This window comes from Cuculus canorus, unplaced genomic scaffold, assembly GCF_017976375.1.
Source record: "Cuculus canorus isolate bCucCan1 unplaced genomic scaffold, bCucCan1.pri scaffold_131_arrow_ctg1, whole genome shotgun sequence".
Classification (NCBI taxonomy): Eukaryota; Metazoa; Chordata; class Aves; order Cuculiformes; family Cuculidae; genus Cuculus; species Cuculus canorus.
In genome coordinates this window covers 29415-45552 of record NW_026527770.1, presented here as the reverse complement: position 1 = coordinate 45552, position 16138 = coordinate 29415, and the positions used below count along the sequence as shown (strand labels likewise).

The 16138-nt window shown below is 59.1% G+C and overlaps 2 protein-coding genes and 2 non-coding genes across 4 annotated transcripts; 2 read left to right on the top strand and 2 right to left on the bottom strand.

The window, feature by feature from the left end:
- Positions 1-3: 3 nt before the first annotated feature.
- TAF6L (TATA-box binding protein associated factor 6 like) lies at positions 4-6685 on the top strand (the record flags this gene model as incomplete). Its single annotated transcript, XM_054055608.1, has 8 exons — positions 4-181; positions 916-966; positions 1051-1145; positions 1237-1311; positions 3256-3476; positions 3571-3703; positions 4912-5040; positions 5693-6685. Coding segments are annotated over 8 exons (1674 nt in total), but the record flags the coding sequence as incomplete, so codon positions are not given.
- Positions 6686-9493: 2808 nt separating this feature from the next.
- Positions 9494-11322, top strand: TMEM179B (transmembrane protein 179B). Its single transcript, XM_054055610.1, has 5 exons — positions 9494-9929; positions 10276-10463; positions 10553-10687; positions 10788-10863; positions 11128-11322. Exons 1-5 carry the CDS (start codon positions 9834-9836, stop codon positions 11281-11283), a joined length of 651 nt encoding a protein of 216 aa, XP_053911585.1. The 5' UTR covers positions 9494-9833; the 3' UTR covers positions 11284-11322.
- Positions 11323-12632: 1310 nt separating this feature from the next.
- On the bottom strand, positions 12633-12823 carry LOC128850638 (U2 spliceosomal RNA). Its single transcript, XR_008448028.1, has one exon. It is a non-coding gene; the product is annotated as a U2 spliceosomal RNA (small nuclear RNA).
- A 2078-nt stretch (positions 12824-14901) lies between these two features.
- Positions 14902-15092, bottom strand: LOC128850640 (U2 spliceosomal RNA). The gene has a single exon (XR_008448029.1). It is a non-coding gene; the product is annotated as a U2 spliceosomal RNA (small nuclear RNA).
- Positions 15093-16138: the final 1046 nt, after the last annotated feature.

Below are 16138 nucleotides of genomic sequence, written 5' to 3'. Positions count from 1 at the left end.
GGAGCACTGGGAGCACTGGTTTTCCGTCAGGCGGTGTGCGGGTGCGGCTCCCAGGATGCGGTGCCGTTCCGCGCTATCCGGGAGGGAGAGCTCTACTTCCAGGAGGATCGAGAGGTCAATCTGGTGGAGTTGGCGTTGGCCACCAACATTCCCAAGGGATGCGCCGAGACCACCGTGCGGGGTGGGAGCGCCTTCCCGCATCCCAACAATCCCAGCAGCCCATTCCCACCTTATCCTATCTCCCCATTCCCATCCCAGTTCCCTGTTCCCACCTGATCCCATCTCCCCATTCCCATCCCGGCTCCCCATTCCCATCCCATCTCCCCATTCCCATCCTGGCTCCCCATTCCCATCCCATCTCCCCATTCCCATCCCGGCTCCCCATTCCCATCCCGGCTCCCCATTCCCATCCCATCTCCCCATTCCCATCCCTCTCCCCATTCCCATCCCTCTCCCCATTCCCATCCCATCTCCCCATTCCCATCCCGGTTCCCCATTCCCATCCCGTCTCCCCATTCCCATCCCGTCTCCCCATTCCCATCCCATCTCCCCATTCCCATCTGATCCCATCTCCCCATTCCCATCCCTTCTCCCCATTCCCATCCCATCTCCCCGTTCCCATCCCTTCTCCCCGTTTCCATCCCATTTCCCCATTCCCATCCCAACTCCCCATTCCCATCCCGTTTCCCCATTCCCATCCCAGTTTCCCATTCCCATCCCGGCTCCCCATTCCCATCCCATCTCCCCATTCCCATCCCGGCTCCCCATTCCCATCCCATCTCCCCATTCCCATCCCGGCTCCCCATTCCCATCCCATCTCTCCATTCCCATCCCGACTCCCCGTTCCCATCCCATCTCCCCATTCCCACCCAATCCCACCCGGATGAAGCGCTCATCCCGGCGTTCCCTTCCCAGTCCACGTTTCCTACCTGGATGGAAAAGGCAACCTGGAGCCGCAGGGATCCGGTAGGGAACGCCGAGGGCTCGGAGGGGGATGAACGCTCATTCCCAGGGGCTGGAATTCCGGTAGGCATTCCCGACATTCCGTAGTGCCGAGCGCCGTCTCCACGCTGACGGATGAGCTCCTGAAGTACTACCAACACATCACCCGCGCCGTCCTGGGCGACGATCCGCACCTCATGAAGGTGGGAATGGCGATGGAATTGGGAGAGCTCTTCCCGGTATTCCCAGTTCCGGAATTCCAAGGTTTCCCACACCTTTTTTCCCCCTATCCAGGTGGCCCTGCAGGATCTCCAAAGCAATTCCAAGATCGCGGCGCTGCTGCCGTACTTCGTCTACGTCGTCAGCGGGGTGAGAGGATCCGACCGGATTGGGATGGGGGGGATCCACTGGGATAGAGTGGGATGGTGGGATCCGATGGGATGAGTGGGATCCAATGGGATTGGGATGGGGGGGATCCACTGGGATAGAGTGGGATCCGATGGGGTTGGGATGAGTGTTATCTACTGGGATGAGTGGGATCCGATGGGATGAGTGGGATCCGACGGGGTTGGGATGGGTGGGATCCAATGGGATGAGTGGGATCCAATGGGATGGGTAGGATCCGATGGGATGGGTGGGATCCGATGGGATGAGTGGGATCTGATGGGATGAGTGGGATCCAATGGGATTGGGATGAGTGGGATCCAACGGGGTTGGGATGGGTGGGATCCAATGGGATTGGGATGGTTGAGATGGGTGGGATCCAATGGGATGAGTGGGAACCGATGGGATTGGGATGAGTGGGATCCAATGGGATGAGTGGGATCTGATGGGGTTGGGATGAGTGGGATCCACTGGGATGAGTGGGATCCAGTGGGATTGGGATGGTGGGATCCAATGGGAATGGGATTGGGATGGATGGTAACCAATGGGATGAGTGGAATTCAATGGGATTGGGATGAGTGGGATCCGATGGGGTTGGGATGGTGGGATCCAATGGGATCGGGGGGGGTCTGATGGGATTGGGATGGGTGGGATCCAACGGGATGGGTGGGATCCAATGGGATGAGTGGGATCCAATTTGATTGGGATGGTGGGATCCAACGGGGTTGGGGTGGGTGGGATTCCAATGGGATGAATGGGATCCAATGGGATGAGTGGGATCCAATGTGGTTGGGGTGGTGGGATCCAATGGGATCTAATGGGATTGGGGTGGTGGGATCCAATGGGATGAGTGGGATCCAATGAGATTGGGATCCAATGGGGTTGGGATGGGTGGGATTCCAATGGGATGAGTGAGATCCAACGGGATTGGGATGAGTGGGATCCAATGGGATGAGTGCGATCCAATGTGATTGAGATGGTGGGATCCAACGGGGTTGGGATGGGTGGGATTCCAATGGGATGAGTGGGATCCAATGGGATGAGTGGGATCCAATGGGATGAATGGGATTCCAATGGGATGAGTGGGATCCAATAGGATTGGAATGAGTGGGATGCAATGAGATTGGGATCCAACGGGGTTGGGATGAGTGGGATCCACTGGAATGAGTGGGATCCAATGGGATGGATCGGATCCAATGGGATGAATGGGATCCAATGGGATGGATGGGATCCCCTGGGATGAGTGGGATCCCAATGGGATGTGTGGGATCCCCTGGGATGAGTGGGATCCAATGGGATGAGTGGGATCCAACGGGATTGGGATGAGTGGGATCCAATAGAATGAGTGGGATCCAATTTGATTGGGATGGTGGCATCCAACGGGGTTGGGATGGGTGGGATTCCAATGGGATGAGTGGGATCCAATGGGATGAATGGGATCCAATGGGATGAGTGGGATCCAATGGGATGAATGGGATCCAATGGGATGAGTGGGATCCAATAGGATTGGGATGAGTGGGATGCAATGAGATTGGGATCCAACGGGGTTGGGATGAGTGGGATCCACTGGGATGAGTGGGATCCAATGTGATGGATCGGATCCAATGGGATGGATGGGATCCAATGGGATGAGTGGGATCCAATGGGATGGATGGGATCCAATGGGATGGATGGGATCCAATGGGATGAGTGGGATCCAATGGGATGGATCGGATCCAATGGGATGAATGGGATCCAATGGGATGGATGGGATTCCCTGGGATGAGTGGGATCCGATGGGGTTGGGATGGGTGGGATTGCAATGGGATGAATGGGATCCAATGGGATGAGTGGGATCCCCTGGGATCCCCTCCTCCTCCTCCTCCTCCTTTTCCCCCCCTCCCGGATTCACCGATCGGAGCTCCTCCGTTTCCCTTTTTTTGTTTCCAGGTGAAATCCGTGAGCCACGACCTGGAGCAGCTGAGCCGATTGCTCCACATCGCTCGGAGTCTGATCCAGAATCCGTTCCTGTGCCTCGGCTCCTACGTCCGGAGCCTCATCGGCAGCGTCCTCTACTGCGCCCTGGAGCCCTTGGCCGCTTCCATCAATCCCCTCAACGACCATTGGACGCTCCGGGATTACGCCGCCATGTTGCTCAGCCGCATCTTCTGGTGGGAATGAGGACCTTGGATGTTCCCAGCGGGAATGTCGGGGGGGGTTTGGGGGAGTATTCCGGCTTTGTTGTGTCCGTCGTCTCCCCCGCAGGACTCACGGTGACGTGGTGAGCGGCCTCTACCAGCAGATCCTGCTCTCGCTCCAGAAGGTCTTGGCCGATCCCGTGCGTCCGCTCTGTTCCCACTACGGAGCCGTGGTGGGGCTGCACGCGCTGGGGTGGAAGGTGAGGAGCAGAGTATCCATCCCGGTCCGGCCCAATCCTAACGAATGCCGTTGTTCCCATGGCTTCTGCTCACTCGGGTGGATCACATCCATCCAAATCCCACCCATCCCAATCCTATCCATCCCATCACTCTGGTGGATCCCATTCATTTCAATCCCACCCATGCCATCACTCTGCTGGATCCCATCCATCCAAATCCCACCCATCCCATCGCTCTGGTGGATCCCATCCATCCCAATCCCATCCATCCCAATCCCACCCATCCCATCCATCCCGGTAGATCCCACCCATCCCATCACTCTGGTGGATCCCATCCATCCCAATCCCATCCATCCCAATCCCATCCATCCCATCGCTCTGGTGGATCCCATCCATCCATCCCAATCCCACCCATTCCAATCCCATCCATCCCAATCCCATCCATCCCAATCCCACCCATCCCAATCCCATCGCTCTGGTGGATCCCAACCATCCCAATCCCATCCATCCCAATCCCATCGCTCTGGTGGATCCCATCCATCCCAATCCCACCCATCCCAATCCCATCCATCCCAATGCCCTCCATCCCATCGCTCAGGTGGATCCCATCCATCCCAATCCCATCCATCCCAATCCCATCCATCCCAATCCCATCCATCCCACGGCTCTGGTGGATCCCATCCATCCCAATCCCACCCATCCCAATCCCATCCATTCCAATCCCACCCATCCCATCACTCTGGTGGATCCCATCCATCCCAATCCCATCCATCCCAATCCCATCCATCCCAATCCCATCACTCAGGTGGATCCCATCCATCCCAATCCCACCCATCCCAATCCCACCCATCCCATCGCTCGTGGATCCAATCCATCCCAATCCCATCCATCCCAGTCCCATCCATCCCACGGCTCTGGTGGATCCCATCCATCCCAATCCCACCCATTCCAATCCCATCCATCCCAATCCCACCCATCCCAATCCCATCCATCCCATCGCTCTGATGGATCCCATCCATCCCAATCCCACCCATCCCAATCCCATCCATTCCAATCCCACCCATCCCATCACTCTGGTGGATCCCATCCATCCCAATCCCATCCATCCCAATCCCATCCATCCCAATCCCACCCATCCCATCCATCCCAATCCCACCAATTCCGTTGGCTCTCCCCCATCCCGTCCCTCATCTCCCGCCGTGGCTCCGGTATCCGTCCCTTTTCCGTAGGCGGTGGAACAGGTCCTCTACCCCCACCTCCCCACCTATTGGGCGAACCTGCAGGCGGTCTTGGACGATTATTCCGTATCCAACGCTCAGGTCAAGGCTGACGGACACAAAGTCTACGGAGCCATCCTGGTGAGTGGCTCATCCTTCCGGGAATAGGGATTGGGATGGATCCAGGGGGTGGGATATCCACGGGCTGGAAGGATCTACGGAGGGATCGGAACAAGGCTGCATCCACCACCTGAGGCCACCGCGATGGGATCCGAGGAGGCCCAATGCCGTCTGCTCCGATCGCGATTCCATGGGAGCCGGAAAAGGATCCATCGGAGGTGGTCAACGGTGGCCCAAAGGTGACCACCACCACCTTCGGATCGGCCACCGGGATGAGCTCCGCACCGTGAATCCCGGGATGGGGTTTTTTTTTGCGCTCCGAGGAAAAGAGGGATTGGAGGACGCGGAGGTGGCGAAGGGATTGAGGGAATCCGGAGAGGGTTTGGTTTGGAGGAGAAGAAGAGGGGAAAAAGGAGACCTCGCGGCTCTCCGCGGGGAGGTCGGAGGGCGTTGGGCTCTTCTCCGAAGGGTCTCGCGCGGCACCGGTGGGAATGTTTTTCCATGGAAAGAGCGGTGGAGCTCGGGAAAAGGGTCCTCAGGAAAGCGGCGGAGCTTCCATCCATGGAGAGCTTCAAACGCTGGAAGGGTTTAGTGGGGAAGTGGCGACTGCTTCCGATCGGGACTCGCTCCGAGGTCTTTTCCGACCGGGAATCACCGTTGTCCTCCTTCCAAGGTGGCCGTTGAGCGGCTGTTGAAGATGAAGGCTCAACAAGCGCCCATCCCTTCATCCGGCGCCGCCGCTCCACCTCCGGAGCCTTCCCCACGGCACAGCCCCAACCAGGATTCCCCATCGGAAGCGGGAATCGGCCTGGGCCGCCCTCTGCTCCAGCTCAGTGCCGGCGGTTCCGCTTCCTCTTCCTCCTCTCCGGTTTCTCCGGTCCTTTCCTTACACGCTATGTACCGCGAGCTCTACGACTTCTTCGGCGACAGTTTAGCCGCACGCTTCGGCACCGCCTTCCCGCCGGCATCGCTACCTCTTCCCGGCGCTCCGGAGGGATCCCGTCAAGAGCCGGCGGCGTTCGGCTCCGAAGGCGTCGCCAGGAAGATGCCGCAGTTGACGGCCAACGCTACGGTGAGCCCGCGCGGGGAGGAGAGCCCTCGCGGCGGCGGCGGCGGCGGTGGCGGCGGTGACGTCGTTCCATCCGGCCGTGCCGTACTCCATCGTCCGAGCGGCGTGGCGCGTCCGCGCGGGATTCCGCGGCAGTGCGGTCACCGTCCCGGAACGCGCGAGGTCTTCCAGAAGTGCCGCTTTACGGCGCGCGGCGTTCCCGGGTTCAGTTTCGTCATCGCCGGGCGGCAAAGCGGACGGCGGTGCCAAGGGCGGCTTTTCCAAACCAATTTCCCGCAACACCACGGCTCCGGATACGTTTCCCGGTACGTCCAGAAGTTGCCGATGATCGGAAGAAGCGCTCGGCCGGCGCGGAGGTGGCCGCGGGCGGAGTATTCGCTTCATCTTCTGCTGTGAGGTTGGGTGTTCCGATGGTTCCGTGGAGGAGGAGGAGGAGGATGGCGGCGGCGGAGCGGCTGTTGGGGATCCGGCGTGGGCGGAGCGCGGATAAATAAAGGGATCGGAGAGGAGCGGCCGAGGATTCGGGGGAGAGGAGGGAGGGATGGGATGGAGGGGATGGATTGGATGGAAGGATGGAGGAATGGATGGATGGAAGGATGGAGGGATGTGATGGATTGGATGGAGGAGATTGATGGATGGAGGGATGGATGGAAAGGATGGAGGGGATGGAAGGATGGAGGACATGGATGGAGGAGATGGATTGGATGGATGGATTGGATGGAAGGATGGAGGGAGGGGATGGATGGATGGATTGGATGGAGGAGATGGATTGGGTGGAGGGGATGAAAGGATGGAGGGATGGATGGATTGGATGGATGGAGGAGATGGATTGGATGGAGAGGATGGATGGAGGGAGGGGATCAATGGATTGGATGGAAGGATGGAGGGTTGTGATGGATTGGATGGAGGGAGGGGATGGATTGGATGGATGGAGGGATGTGATGATTGGATGGAGGAAGGGATGGATTGGGTGGAGGGGATGAAAGGATGGAGGGATGGGATGGATTGGATGGATGGGTGGATGGATTGGATGGAAAGGATGGAGGAGATGGAAGGATAGAGGGATAGAATGGATTGGATGGATGGAGGGGATGGATTGGATGGAGGAATGGATGGAGGGGATGGATGGATGGATTGGATGGAGGAGATGGAGGAGATGGATGGATTGGATGGAGGGAGGGATGGAGGGATGGATTGGGTGGAGGGGATGAAAGGATGGAGGGATGGGATGGATGAGTGGAGGGAGGGATGGATGGGGGGATGAGATGGATGGAAAGGATGGAGGGGATGGAAGGATGGAGGGATGGATGGATGGAGGGATGGATTGGATGGAAAGGATGGAGGGGATGGAAGGATGGAGGGATGGAGGGGATGGATTGGATGAATGGATGGAGGAGATGGTTGGATTGGATGGAGGGGATCGATGGATGGAGGGGATGGATGGAAGGATGGAGGGATGGGATGGATTGGATGGAGGGGATCGATGGATTGGATGGAAGGATGTGATGGATTGGATGGAGGAGATGGATGTAGGGATGGAGGAATGGATGGAGCAGATGGATGGATGGGTGGGTGGAGGGGATCAATGGATTGGATGGAGGGAGGGGATGGATGGAGGGAGGGAGGGATGGATTGGATGGATGGATGGAGGGCATCAATGGATTGGATGGAAGGATGGAGGGTTGTGATGGATTGGATGGAGGGGATTGGATGGAGGACATGGAGGGATGGATGGAGGAGATGGATGGAGGGGATCAATGGGTTGGATGGAAGGGTGGAGGGTTGGGATGGATTGGATGGATGGATTGGATGGAGAGGGTGGATTGGATGGATGGAGGGGATCAATGGATTGGATGGAAGGATGGAGGGATGGGATGGATGGAGGGGATGGATTGGATGGAGGGAGGGATGGATTGGGTGGAGGGGATGAAAGGATGGAGGGATGGGATGGATTGGATGGATGGGTGGATGGATGAGTGGAGGGAGGGATGGATTGGATGGAAAGGATGGAGGGGATGGAAGGATAGAGGGATAGAATGGATTGGATGGATGGAGAGGATGGATTGGATGGAGGAATGGATGGGATGGATTGGATGGATGGAGGGAGGGAGGGATGGATGGATGGAAGGATGGAGGGATAGGATGGATTGGATGGAGGAATGGATGGAGGGGATCAATGGATTGGATGGATGGATGGATGGATGGAGGGATGGGATGGGATGGATTGGATGGATGGAGGGGATGGAGGAATGGAGGAGATGGAATGGATTGGATGGAGGGATGGATGGATTGGATAGATGGATGCGAGGGGATGGGTGGAGGTGATGGATGGATTGGATAGGGGGATTCACAGAGAGGATGGATGGATGGATTGGGTGGATGGATGGATGGACGGATGGATGGGGCGGATATTGACTGCCAAGAAGAGGACAGAGGAAGTTGGAGGGTTGTGACCATCCCGGTGAAAGCCCAACTATCCCAAGAGCAGCGCCTCATCCCATGGCAGCACACGGACACCACCACGGAGCATCGCACTGTGCCGCGGCGGGAGGGTGGGATGCAGGGAATGGGGATGGATTCATGGAGGGAGGGAGGGAGGGAGGGATGGAGGGAGGGATGGAGGAGGGGATGGAGGGATGGAGGGAGATGTGGTTGAGTGGATGGAGACGTGGATGGATGGAGGGAGGGATGGAGGGAGGGATGGAGGGATGGAAGAGTTGAGGGATGAAGAGAGAGATGGTTGAGTGGAGGGATGGAGACATGGATGGAAGAAGGGATGGATGGAGGGATGGAGGAGGTGATGGAGGAGGTGATGGAGGGATGGATGGAGGGAGGGATGGAGGAGGGAATGGAGGAGATGATGGAGGAATGGAGGGATGGGTGGAGGGAGGGATGGAGGAGGTGATGGAGGGAGGGATGGAGGGAGGGATGGAGGGAGGGATGGAGGAGGTGATGGAGGGATGGAGGGAGGGATGGAGGAGGGAATGGAGGGATGGAGGGAGGGATGGAGGAGGGAATGGAGGGATGGAGGAGGGATGGAGGAGGGATGGAGGAAGGGATGGAGGAGGGAATGGAGGGATGGAGGAGGGAATGGAGGAGGGAATGAAGGAGGGAATGGAGGGATGGAGGAGGGAATGGAGGGATGGATGGAGGAGGCGATGGAGGAGGTGATGGATGGATGGAGGGATGGAGGAGGTGATGGAGGAGGTGATGGAGGGATGGATGGAGGAGGGGATGAATGGATGAATGGATGGAGGAGGGGATGCAGGGATGGATGGAGGGATGGAGGAGGTGATGGAGGGATGGAGGAATGGAGGAGGTGATGGAGGGATGGATGGAGGAGGGGATGGAGGGATGGATGGATGGAGGAGGAGATGAATGGATGAATGGATGGAGGAAGGGATGCAGGGATGGATGGAGGGAGGGATGGAGGAGGTGATGGAGGAGGTGATGGAGGGATGGATGGAGGGAAGGGTGGATGGAAGGGACAGATGAACGGACGGATGGATGGAGAAGGAAGGTGTCTGCACGGCTGCTGCCAGCTCCGAGCAGTCTGGGAGCAGGAAGCCCTTCCAAAAGGGGTGAGAACGTCACAAAGGAATGAGCCACCAACCCCATTGGAATGTGACGCCGGCGCTTCCAAACCCTGCGGCCACGGAGGAGCCGGAATGGGGCTACGGAGGAGCCCAACCCCGAGAGCCGCCGGGCGGGGAGGAGCGGAGGCGGCCGAGCTCGGAAGCGGAAGATGGCGGTGTCGGCGCTGCAGCTGGCGGAGCTCGGCCTTCACGGAGCCGCGTTCCTCTGCGGCATCGTCTGCGCTTCCGCCCTCACCGTGGCTCAGGTACCGGCGCGGATCGGGATACGCCGCGCAGGGGCATTGTTTTTCCATGCCGGGATCCTCGCCGACGCCCTGGGTGGGTTCCATCCTGCCTCGTCGTTCCGGTTTTTCCTCATCTTCCTCGCTTTACGCTTCCCAGTTTGGGGGACACTGGGAGCTGTGGGAGTGGGATGGGAGGAGGGAATGGGGCGGCTGAGCCCAACGGCTCCCGGAAAAGCACGAGAGCGCATGGCTTGGAGCTTCCTTCCTCTTCCTTTTCCTCTTCCTCCCTCCATCCCTCTGCGCCTGTGGTTCCTCATGGATTTAGGGAAGACGGAAGTGGACCACCAATCCGTTCTCCGCTCCACAGGGGGAGTTCGGAGGTTTTTGCCTCCTTTACGGCACCGTGAGTTGGACCGGAACGGCGTTGAGTCCCAAATCCTTCAGCTCCGTCTCGCTCTGCTCTTTCGTCTCCGCCGTCTCCGTCGTCGTCGCCCTTTACAGCTTCTCGGCGCTCCTCTACGGCGTCTACGGCTCTTGCGTCGAGGAACCGCGGGGGTGAGATCCTCGACGGTGTTTCCCCACCCCTCAAACCCCACTCGGCGGAGGCTGCACCCCCTTTTTTTTCCCCCCTTTTTTTCACGTAGGGACCGCGCGTGGCTCAGCGTCGCTTTGCTCATGGCCTTCATCGTCCTCTTCTTCCTCCTCGTCGCCGCCTCCATCCTCCGCGTGGGGATGAACGCTTTGTGCGCCTCCATGGTGGAAACCAAGGCTTTGGTCAGGTTGGAATGGTTTTTCCTTGGGAATTTGAAGGGGGTTGGGGGGGGTGTTTCCATGTTTTCCGCTCTCTCTTCCCTTAATCCCATTCCTGCTTTTCCGCAGCTGTCAGGAAGCCGAGCGCAAACCTTGGGTTTCCTACAGCCCAACTCGTTTTTACAGCAATCTCTACAGCGCTCAGGTGAGGTTTTAGGGGTGCAGGGAGAGCCCCCCCCAAAATTCCCGGGAAGCAAGAAACTGGGAATTGCAGGGAGAGACCGGGAAAAGGCTTTGTGGGGTGGGGGTGTGCATGGAAATGGGGTTACAGCTCTACCTGCGCATCCACAGCATCGTCCGGAGTATTGGAATTTTGGGGGGGGGGGGGGGTTCCCCCCATATTCCCAAGTGGAGAAGTTGGGAAATAATGGGAAATGTGGTAGAGGAAAACTTCCTCTCATCGGTGCAGGCGTCGGCGTGGGTGAATGTGTTCCTGTGGTGCCTCCTGACGGTGCGGCTGTGGTGGCGGCGGCGGCGGCGCAGTGAGGAGGTTCCTTCGCAGCTGCTCCGGAGCACCGATGCCGAAAGCGAAGGCCTTTTTGGGGGGCGCCCCATAGGGCCCTGAAAGAAAAAGGGGGGGGGGGGTTTGCTCGGAGTATTCTGTGATGCCGTTATCCGTATCACCCCCTCAGTGACGCTCGAGGAGCCGCTGGGTGCTGGGGGGGTCCCCCAAAAAGTAATGGGGGGGGGTTTGGGTGCTGGGGGGGCCCCCCAAAAAGTAATGGGGGGGAGTTTGGGTGTTGGTGATTAAAGGTGAGGGATTGGAGGAGAAAAGGCTGTGTGGGTGTTTGGGGGGGGAGGAGGAAGAGGAGGGGGAAGAGGAAGGGAAGGAGGGGGAAGAGGAGGGGGAAGAGGAAGGGAAGGAGGGGGAAGAGGAGGGGGAAGAGGAAGGGAAGGAGGGGGAAGAGGAGGAGGGAAGGAAGGAGAAGGGGAAAAGGAGGACAGAAGGAAGGAGAAAGGGGAAGAGGAGGAGGAAAAGGAGGGGAAGAGGTGGAGGGAAGGAAGGGGAAGGGGAAGAGGGGGAGGGAAGGAAGGAGAAGGGGAAGAGGAGGAGGGAAGGAAGGAGAAGGGGAAAAGGAGGACAGAAGGAAGGAGAAAGGGGAAGAGGAGGAGGAAAAGGAGGGGAAGAGGTGGAGGGAAGGAAGGGGAAGGGGAAGAAGAGGAGGGAAGGAAGGAGAAGGGGAAGAGGAGGAGGGAAGGAAGGAGAAGGGGAAGAGGAGGGAAGGAAGGAAGGAGAAATGGGAAGAGGAGGAGGAAAGGAAGGAGAAGGGGAAGAAGAGGAGGAAAGGAAGGAGAAGGGGAAGAGGAAAGGAGGGAGAAGGAGAAGAGGAAAGGAGGGAGAAGGGGAAGAGGAAAGGAGGGAGAAGGAGAAAAGGAAAGGAGGGAGAAGGGGAAGAGGAAAAGAAGGAGAAAGGGGGAAGAGGAGGAGGAAAGGAAGGAGAAGGGGGAAGAGGAGAAGGAAAGGAAGGAGAAAGGAGGAAAGGAAGGAGAAGGGGAAAGAGGAGGAGGAAAGGAGGGAGAAGGGGAAGAGGAGGAGGAAAGGAAGGAGAAGGGGGAGGAGGAAAGGAAGGAGAAGGGGAAGAGGAGGAGGAGGAACAAGAGGAAGGGAAGGAAAAGGGGGAGAAGGAGGGGAAGAAGAGGCAAAAGAGAAAGGGGTGCGCGAAGAGGAAAAGGAAGAGAAGGAGGAAAACGAATAGAAGGAAGCGACGAGGGAAGGACAAAGCGAGAAGAAGGGGGCGAGGAGGACGAAGGGCACTGAGCGGGCGCGGAGAGAGAACCGCGGGATCGGCGGAGCCGCGAGAGAGAAAGCGGAGAAGGAAAGAGAAGAAACGGCACAGAGAAAGAAACGAATAATACGAAAAGGTGCGATTAATATCAGCTCAGCTCTATCTTTTACCATTAAAGGTCCCCGTGAGGGGGTGCACCGTACCCGGAAGCACTGCAATACCGGGACGATGCGCGGAGCGGAGGGAGCAAGCTCCGAATCCAACTCCCAAACCCAAAAATCCGTTTAATATAAAGTCCTCTCATCGAGGACGTATCAGATATTAAACTGATAAGAACAGATACTACACTTGATCTTAGCCAAAAGGCCGAGAAGCGATAACACTCACTGTCGCCGTGCCGCTCCCCACCGCTCCCCACTCGCTCTCAACTCACGGCGACTCGCGATCGCGCTCCCAGCAGCCTCTGCGCGCGCGCCCAGTGTCTCATTTGCATAACACCGCCCCTTACGGGGACCCTTCACCGCCTCTCTACAACACGACGACGCCTCCACGGAACCCCAGGATCTCTATAGGGACCCCCCAAGACCCCTTTAGGGACACAGAGGACTTTCCAGGACCACCAACACCCCCTCTAGAGCCCCCCAGGACCCCTTTAGGGACCCCCAGAGCCACTCTAGAGCTCTCTAGGACCCCCAGGACCCCGCTAGGGACCCCCAGGACTCCATTAGGAAAACCCCAAGACCCTTCTTGAACCCAAGGACCCCTCTTAGAGCCCCCCTGGACTCCCCAAGTCCTACCCCGGACCCCTCTCGAGCCCCCCAGGACTCCACTGGGGCCCCTCACGACCTCTCCAGAACCCGAGGACCCTTCCAGGGACCCCTGGGATCTCTCTGGGACCCTCAGGACCTCTTCAGGGGGGTCCACAGGACTCCTTTAGGGCCCCCAGAGCCCCTCTAGAGACCCCCAGGACCCCTTTAGGGACACGGAGGACTGTTTAGGACCACCAGACCTCCTCTGGAGCCCCCCAAGACCCCTCTGGAGCCCCCCAAGTCCTATCTGGGGATCCCCAGGACCCCTCTATACCCTCCCCAGGATCCATTTAGGGCCCCCCAGGATCCCTTTAGGACCCCCCGAGACCCTTCCGGAACCTCCAGGATCCCTTTAGGACCCCCCAAGACCCTTCCGGAACCTCCAGAATCCCTTTAGGACCTCTGAGGGCCCCTCAAGACCCCCCGCAAGAATCCCCAGAGGGACCCCTGGTGCACTCGAGGCCCCTCCAGAACCCCTCCAGAGCCCATCAGCCATTCCCCATATACCCCCACCGGAACCCCTCTATAAAGGCTGCAGGATCCCTCGAGGGACCCCCCCAGGACCCTTCTAGAACCTTTGGGATCCCTCGAGGGACCCCCCCCAGGACCCTTCTAGAACCTTCGGGATCCCTCGAGGGACCCCCCCCCCCCAGGACCCTTCTAGAACCTTCGGGATCCCTCGAGCGACCCCCCCCCCAGGACCCTTCTAGAACCTTCGGGATCCCTCGAGGGACCCCCCCCAGGACCCTTCTAGAACCTTCGGGATCCCTCGAGGGAACCCCCCCAGGACCCTTCTGGAACCTTCGGGATCCCTCAAGGGACCCCCCCCAGGACCCTTCTGGAACCTTCGGGATCCCTCGAGGGAGCCCCCCCAGGACCCTTCTAGAACCTTCGGGATCCCTCGAGGGAACCCCCCCAGGACCCTTCTGGAACCTTCGGGATCCCTCGAGGGACCCCCCCAGGACCCTTCTGGAACCTTCGGGATCCCTCAAGGGAGCCCCCCCCAGGACCCTTCTAGAACCTTCGGGATCCCTCGAGGGACCCCCCCCAGGACCCTTCTAGAACCTTCGGGATCCCTCAAGGGAGCCCCCCCCAGGACCCTTCTGGAACCTTTGGGATCCCTCGAGGGACCCCCCCCCCCAGGACCCTTCTAGAACCTTCGGGATCCCTCGAGGGACCCCCCCCAGGACCCTTCTGGAACCTTCGGGATCCCTCGAGGGAACCCCCCCAGGACCCTTCTAGAACCTTCGGGATCCCTCGAGGGAACCCCCCCAGGACCCTTCTGGAACCTTCGGGATCCCTCGAGGGACCCCCCCAGGACCCTTCTGGAACCTTCGGGATCCTTCGAGGGACCACCCCCCAGGACCCTTCTGGAACCTTCGGGATCTCTCGAGAGGTCCCTCCCGGACTACTCTGGGCTCCCCCAGAACCTCTCTGGGGCACATCAGTACCCATCAGGACACCCCTTTAGGACACGGTAGGATCCTTCCAGGAGCCATCTTGGAAGCACTGAGGAGCGCGGGAGCGCCTCAGGGAGCGAAGGAGGAAGCGGAGTGAAACGGAATAGAGACGAGAACGCGGCGGCGGAGTGCGACTCCCGAGTTAAAATCAGCTCAGCTCTATCTTTTACCGTGAAAGTTCCCCGGAGGGGGGTGCACCGTACCCGGAAGCACTGCAATACCGGGACGATGCGCGGAGCGGAGGGAGCAAGCTCCGAATCCAACTCCCAAACCCAAAAATCCGTTTAATATAAAGTCCTCTCATCGAGGACGTATCAGATATTAAACTGATAAGAACAGATACTACACTTGATCTTAGCCAAAAGGCCGAGAAGCGATAACCCTCACTGTCGCCGCGACGCTCCCCACCGCTCCCCACTCGCTTTTAAGTCACGGTGATCCCGCTCGCCCTTCCCTGCGCTCCCCTTCCCTGCGTTCCCCGCTCTTTCCCCGCACGATCCCGCACCGGTTCTCAACCGTCGCCCCCGAAAAACCGGAAACCCCCCCCCCCCCCCGGTTTGGGAGTGCTGAAAGCCGCGGCTTCGGCGCGTTTTAATTTGCATAATCACGCCCTCCGAGCGCGTCCCGCCAGGCGCTCGCTCCGCCTTTCACGCACCAGGCCCACATCCGTGTTAATCTGCATAACCACGCCCTTCTACATGAGGTATATTACGTCGTGCCTCGTTTGCATAGCCACGCCTCTCGCCGCGTTGACCACGCCCCCGCCAGAGGTCACTGCTGGGCGCCCGGGTCACCCCTAAATCGCCTTCTGTCGCCCCCAATCCCTTCTGCACCCCTAAATCCCTGCTGTCGGGGATCCCAGGAACCCCCCCGGATCCCCCAGATCCTCAGGAAACCCCCAGATCCCCAGGAACTCCCCTGGATCCCAGGAATCCCCCGCATCCCCAGGAACTCCCCCCTGGATCCCAGGAACCCCCTCGGATCCCCAGGACCTCCCCCCTGGATCCCAGGAACCCCTCAGATCCCAGGAACCCCCCTGGATCCCAGGAACCCCCCCTGATCCCCAGGAACCCCCTTAGATCCCAGGAATCCCCCAGATCCCAGGAAACCCCTGGATCCCAGGAACCCCTCTGGATCCCAGGAACCCCCCGAATCCCAGGAACCCCCCCTGGATCCCAGAACCCCCCCCTGGATCCCAGAACCCCCCCGGATCCCAGGAACCCCCCCAGATCCCCAGGAAGCCTCTCTGAATCCCGGGAATCTCCCAGCTCCCTTCTGCTCCCCCTAAATCCTTTCTCCCTCCCATTCCCTACTTATTTCCCCCCCGGATCCCCCTCTTCCCATCTTTTTCTTCCCCCCCCCTCCTCTTTTTTGATCCGAGATCATTCCCTGCTTTAAAGGCAAACCCTTTGGAATTCCAACTG

What these genes read in the sequence shown, in the direction of transcription:
- TMEM179B (XM_054055610.1), top strand. Translation starts at nt 9,834, where the DNA reads ATGGCGGTGTCGGCGCTGCAGCTGGCGGAGCTCGGCCTTCACGGAGCC. An exon ending in CCGCCCTCACCGTGGCTCAG is followed by an intron (nt 9,930 to 10,275) that starts GTACCGGCGCGG and finishes TCCGCTCCACAG; the next exon opens with GGGGAGTTCGGAGGTTTTTG. An exon ending in GAAACCAAGGCTTTGGTCAG is followed by an intron (nt 10,688 to 10,787) that starts GTTGGAATGGTT and finishes GCTTTTCCGCAG; the next exon opens with CTGTCAGGAAGCCGAGCGCA.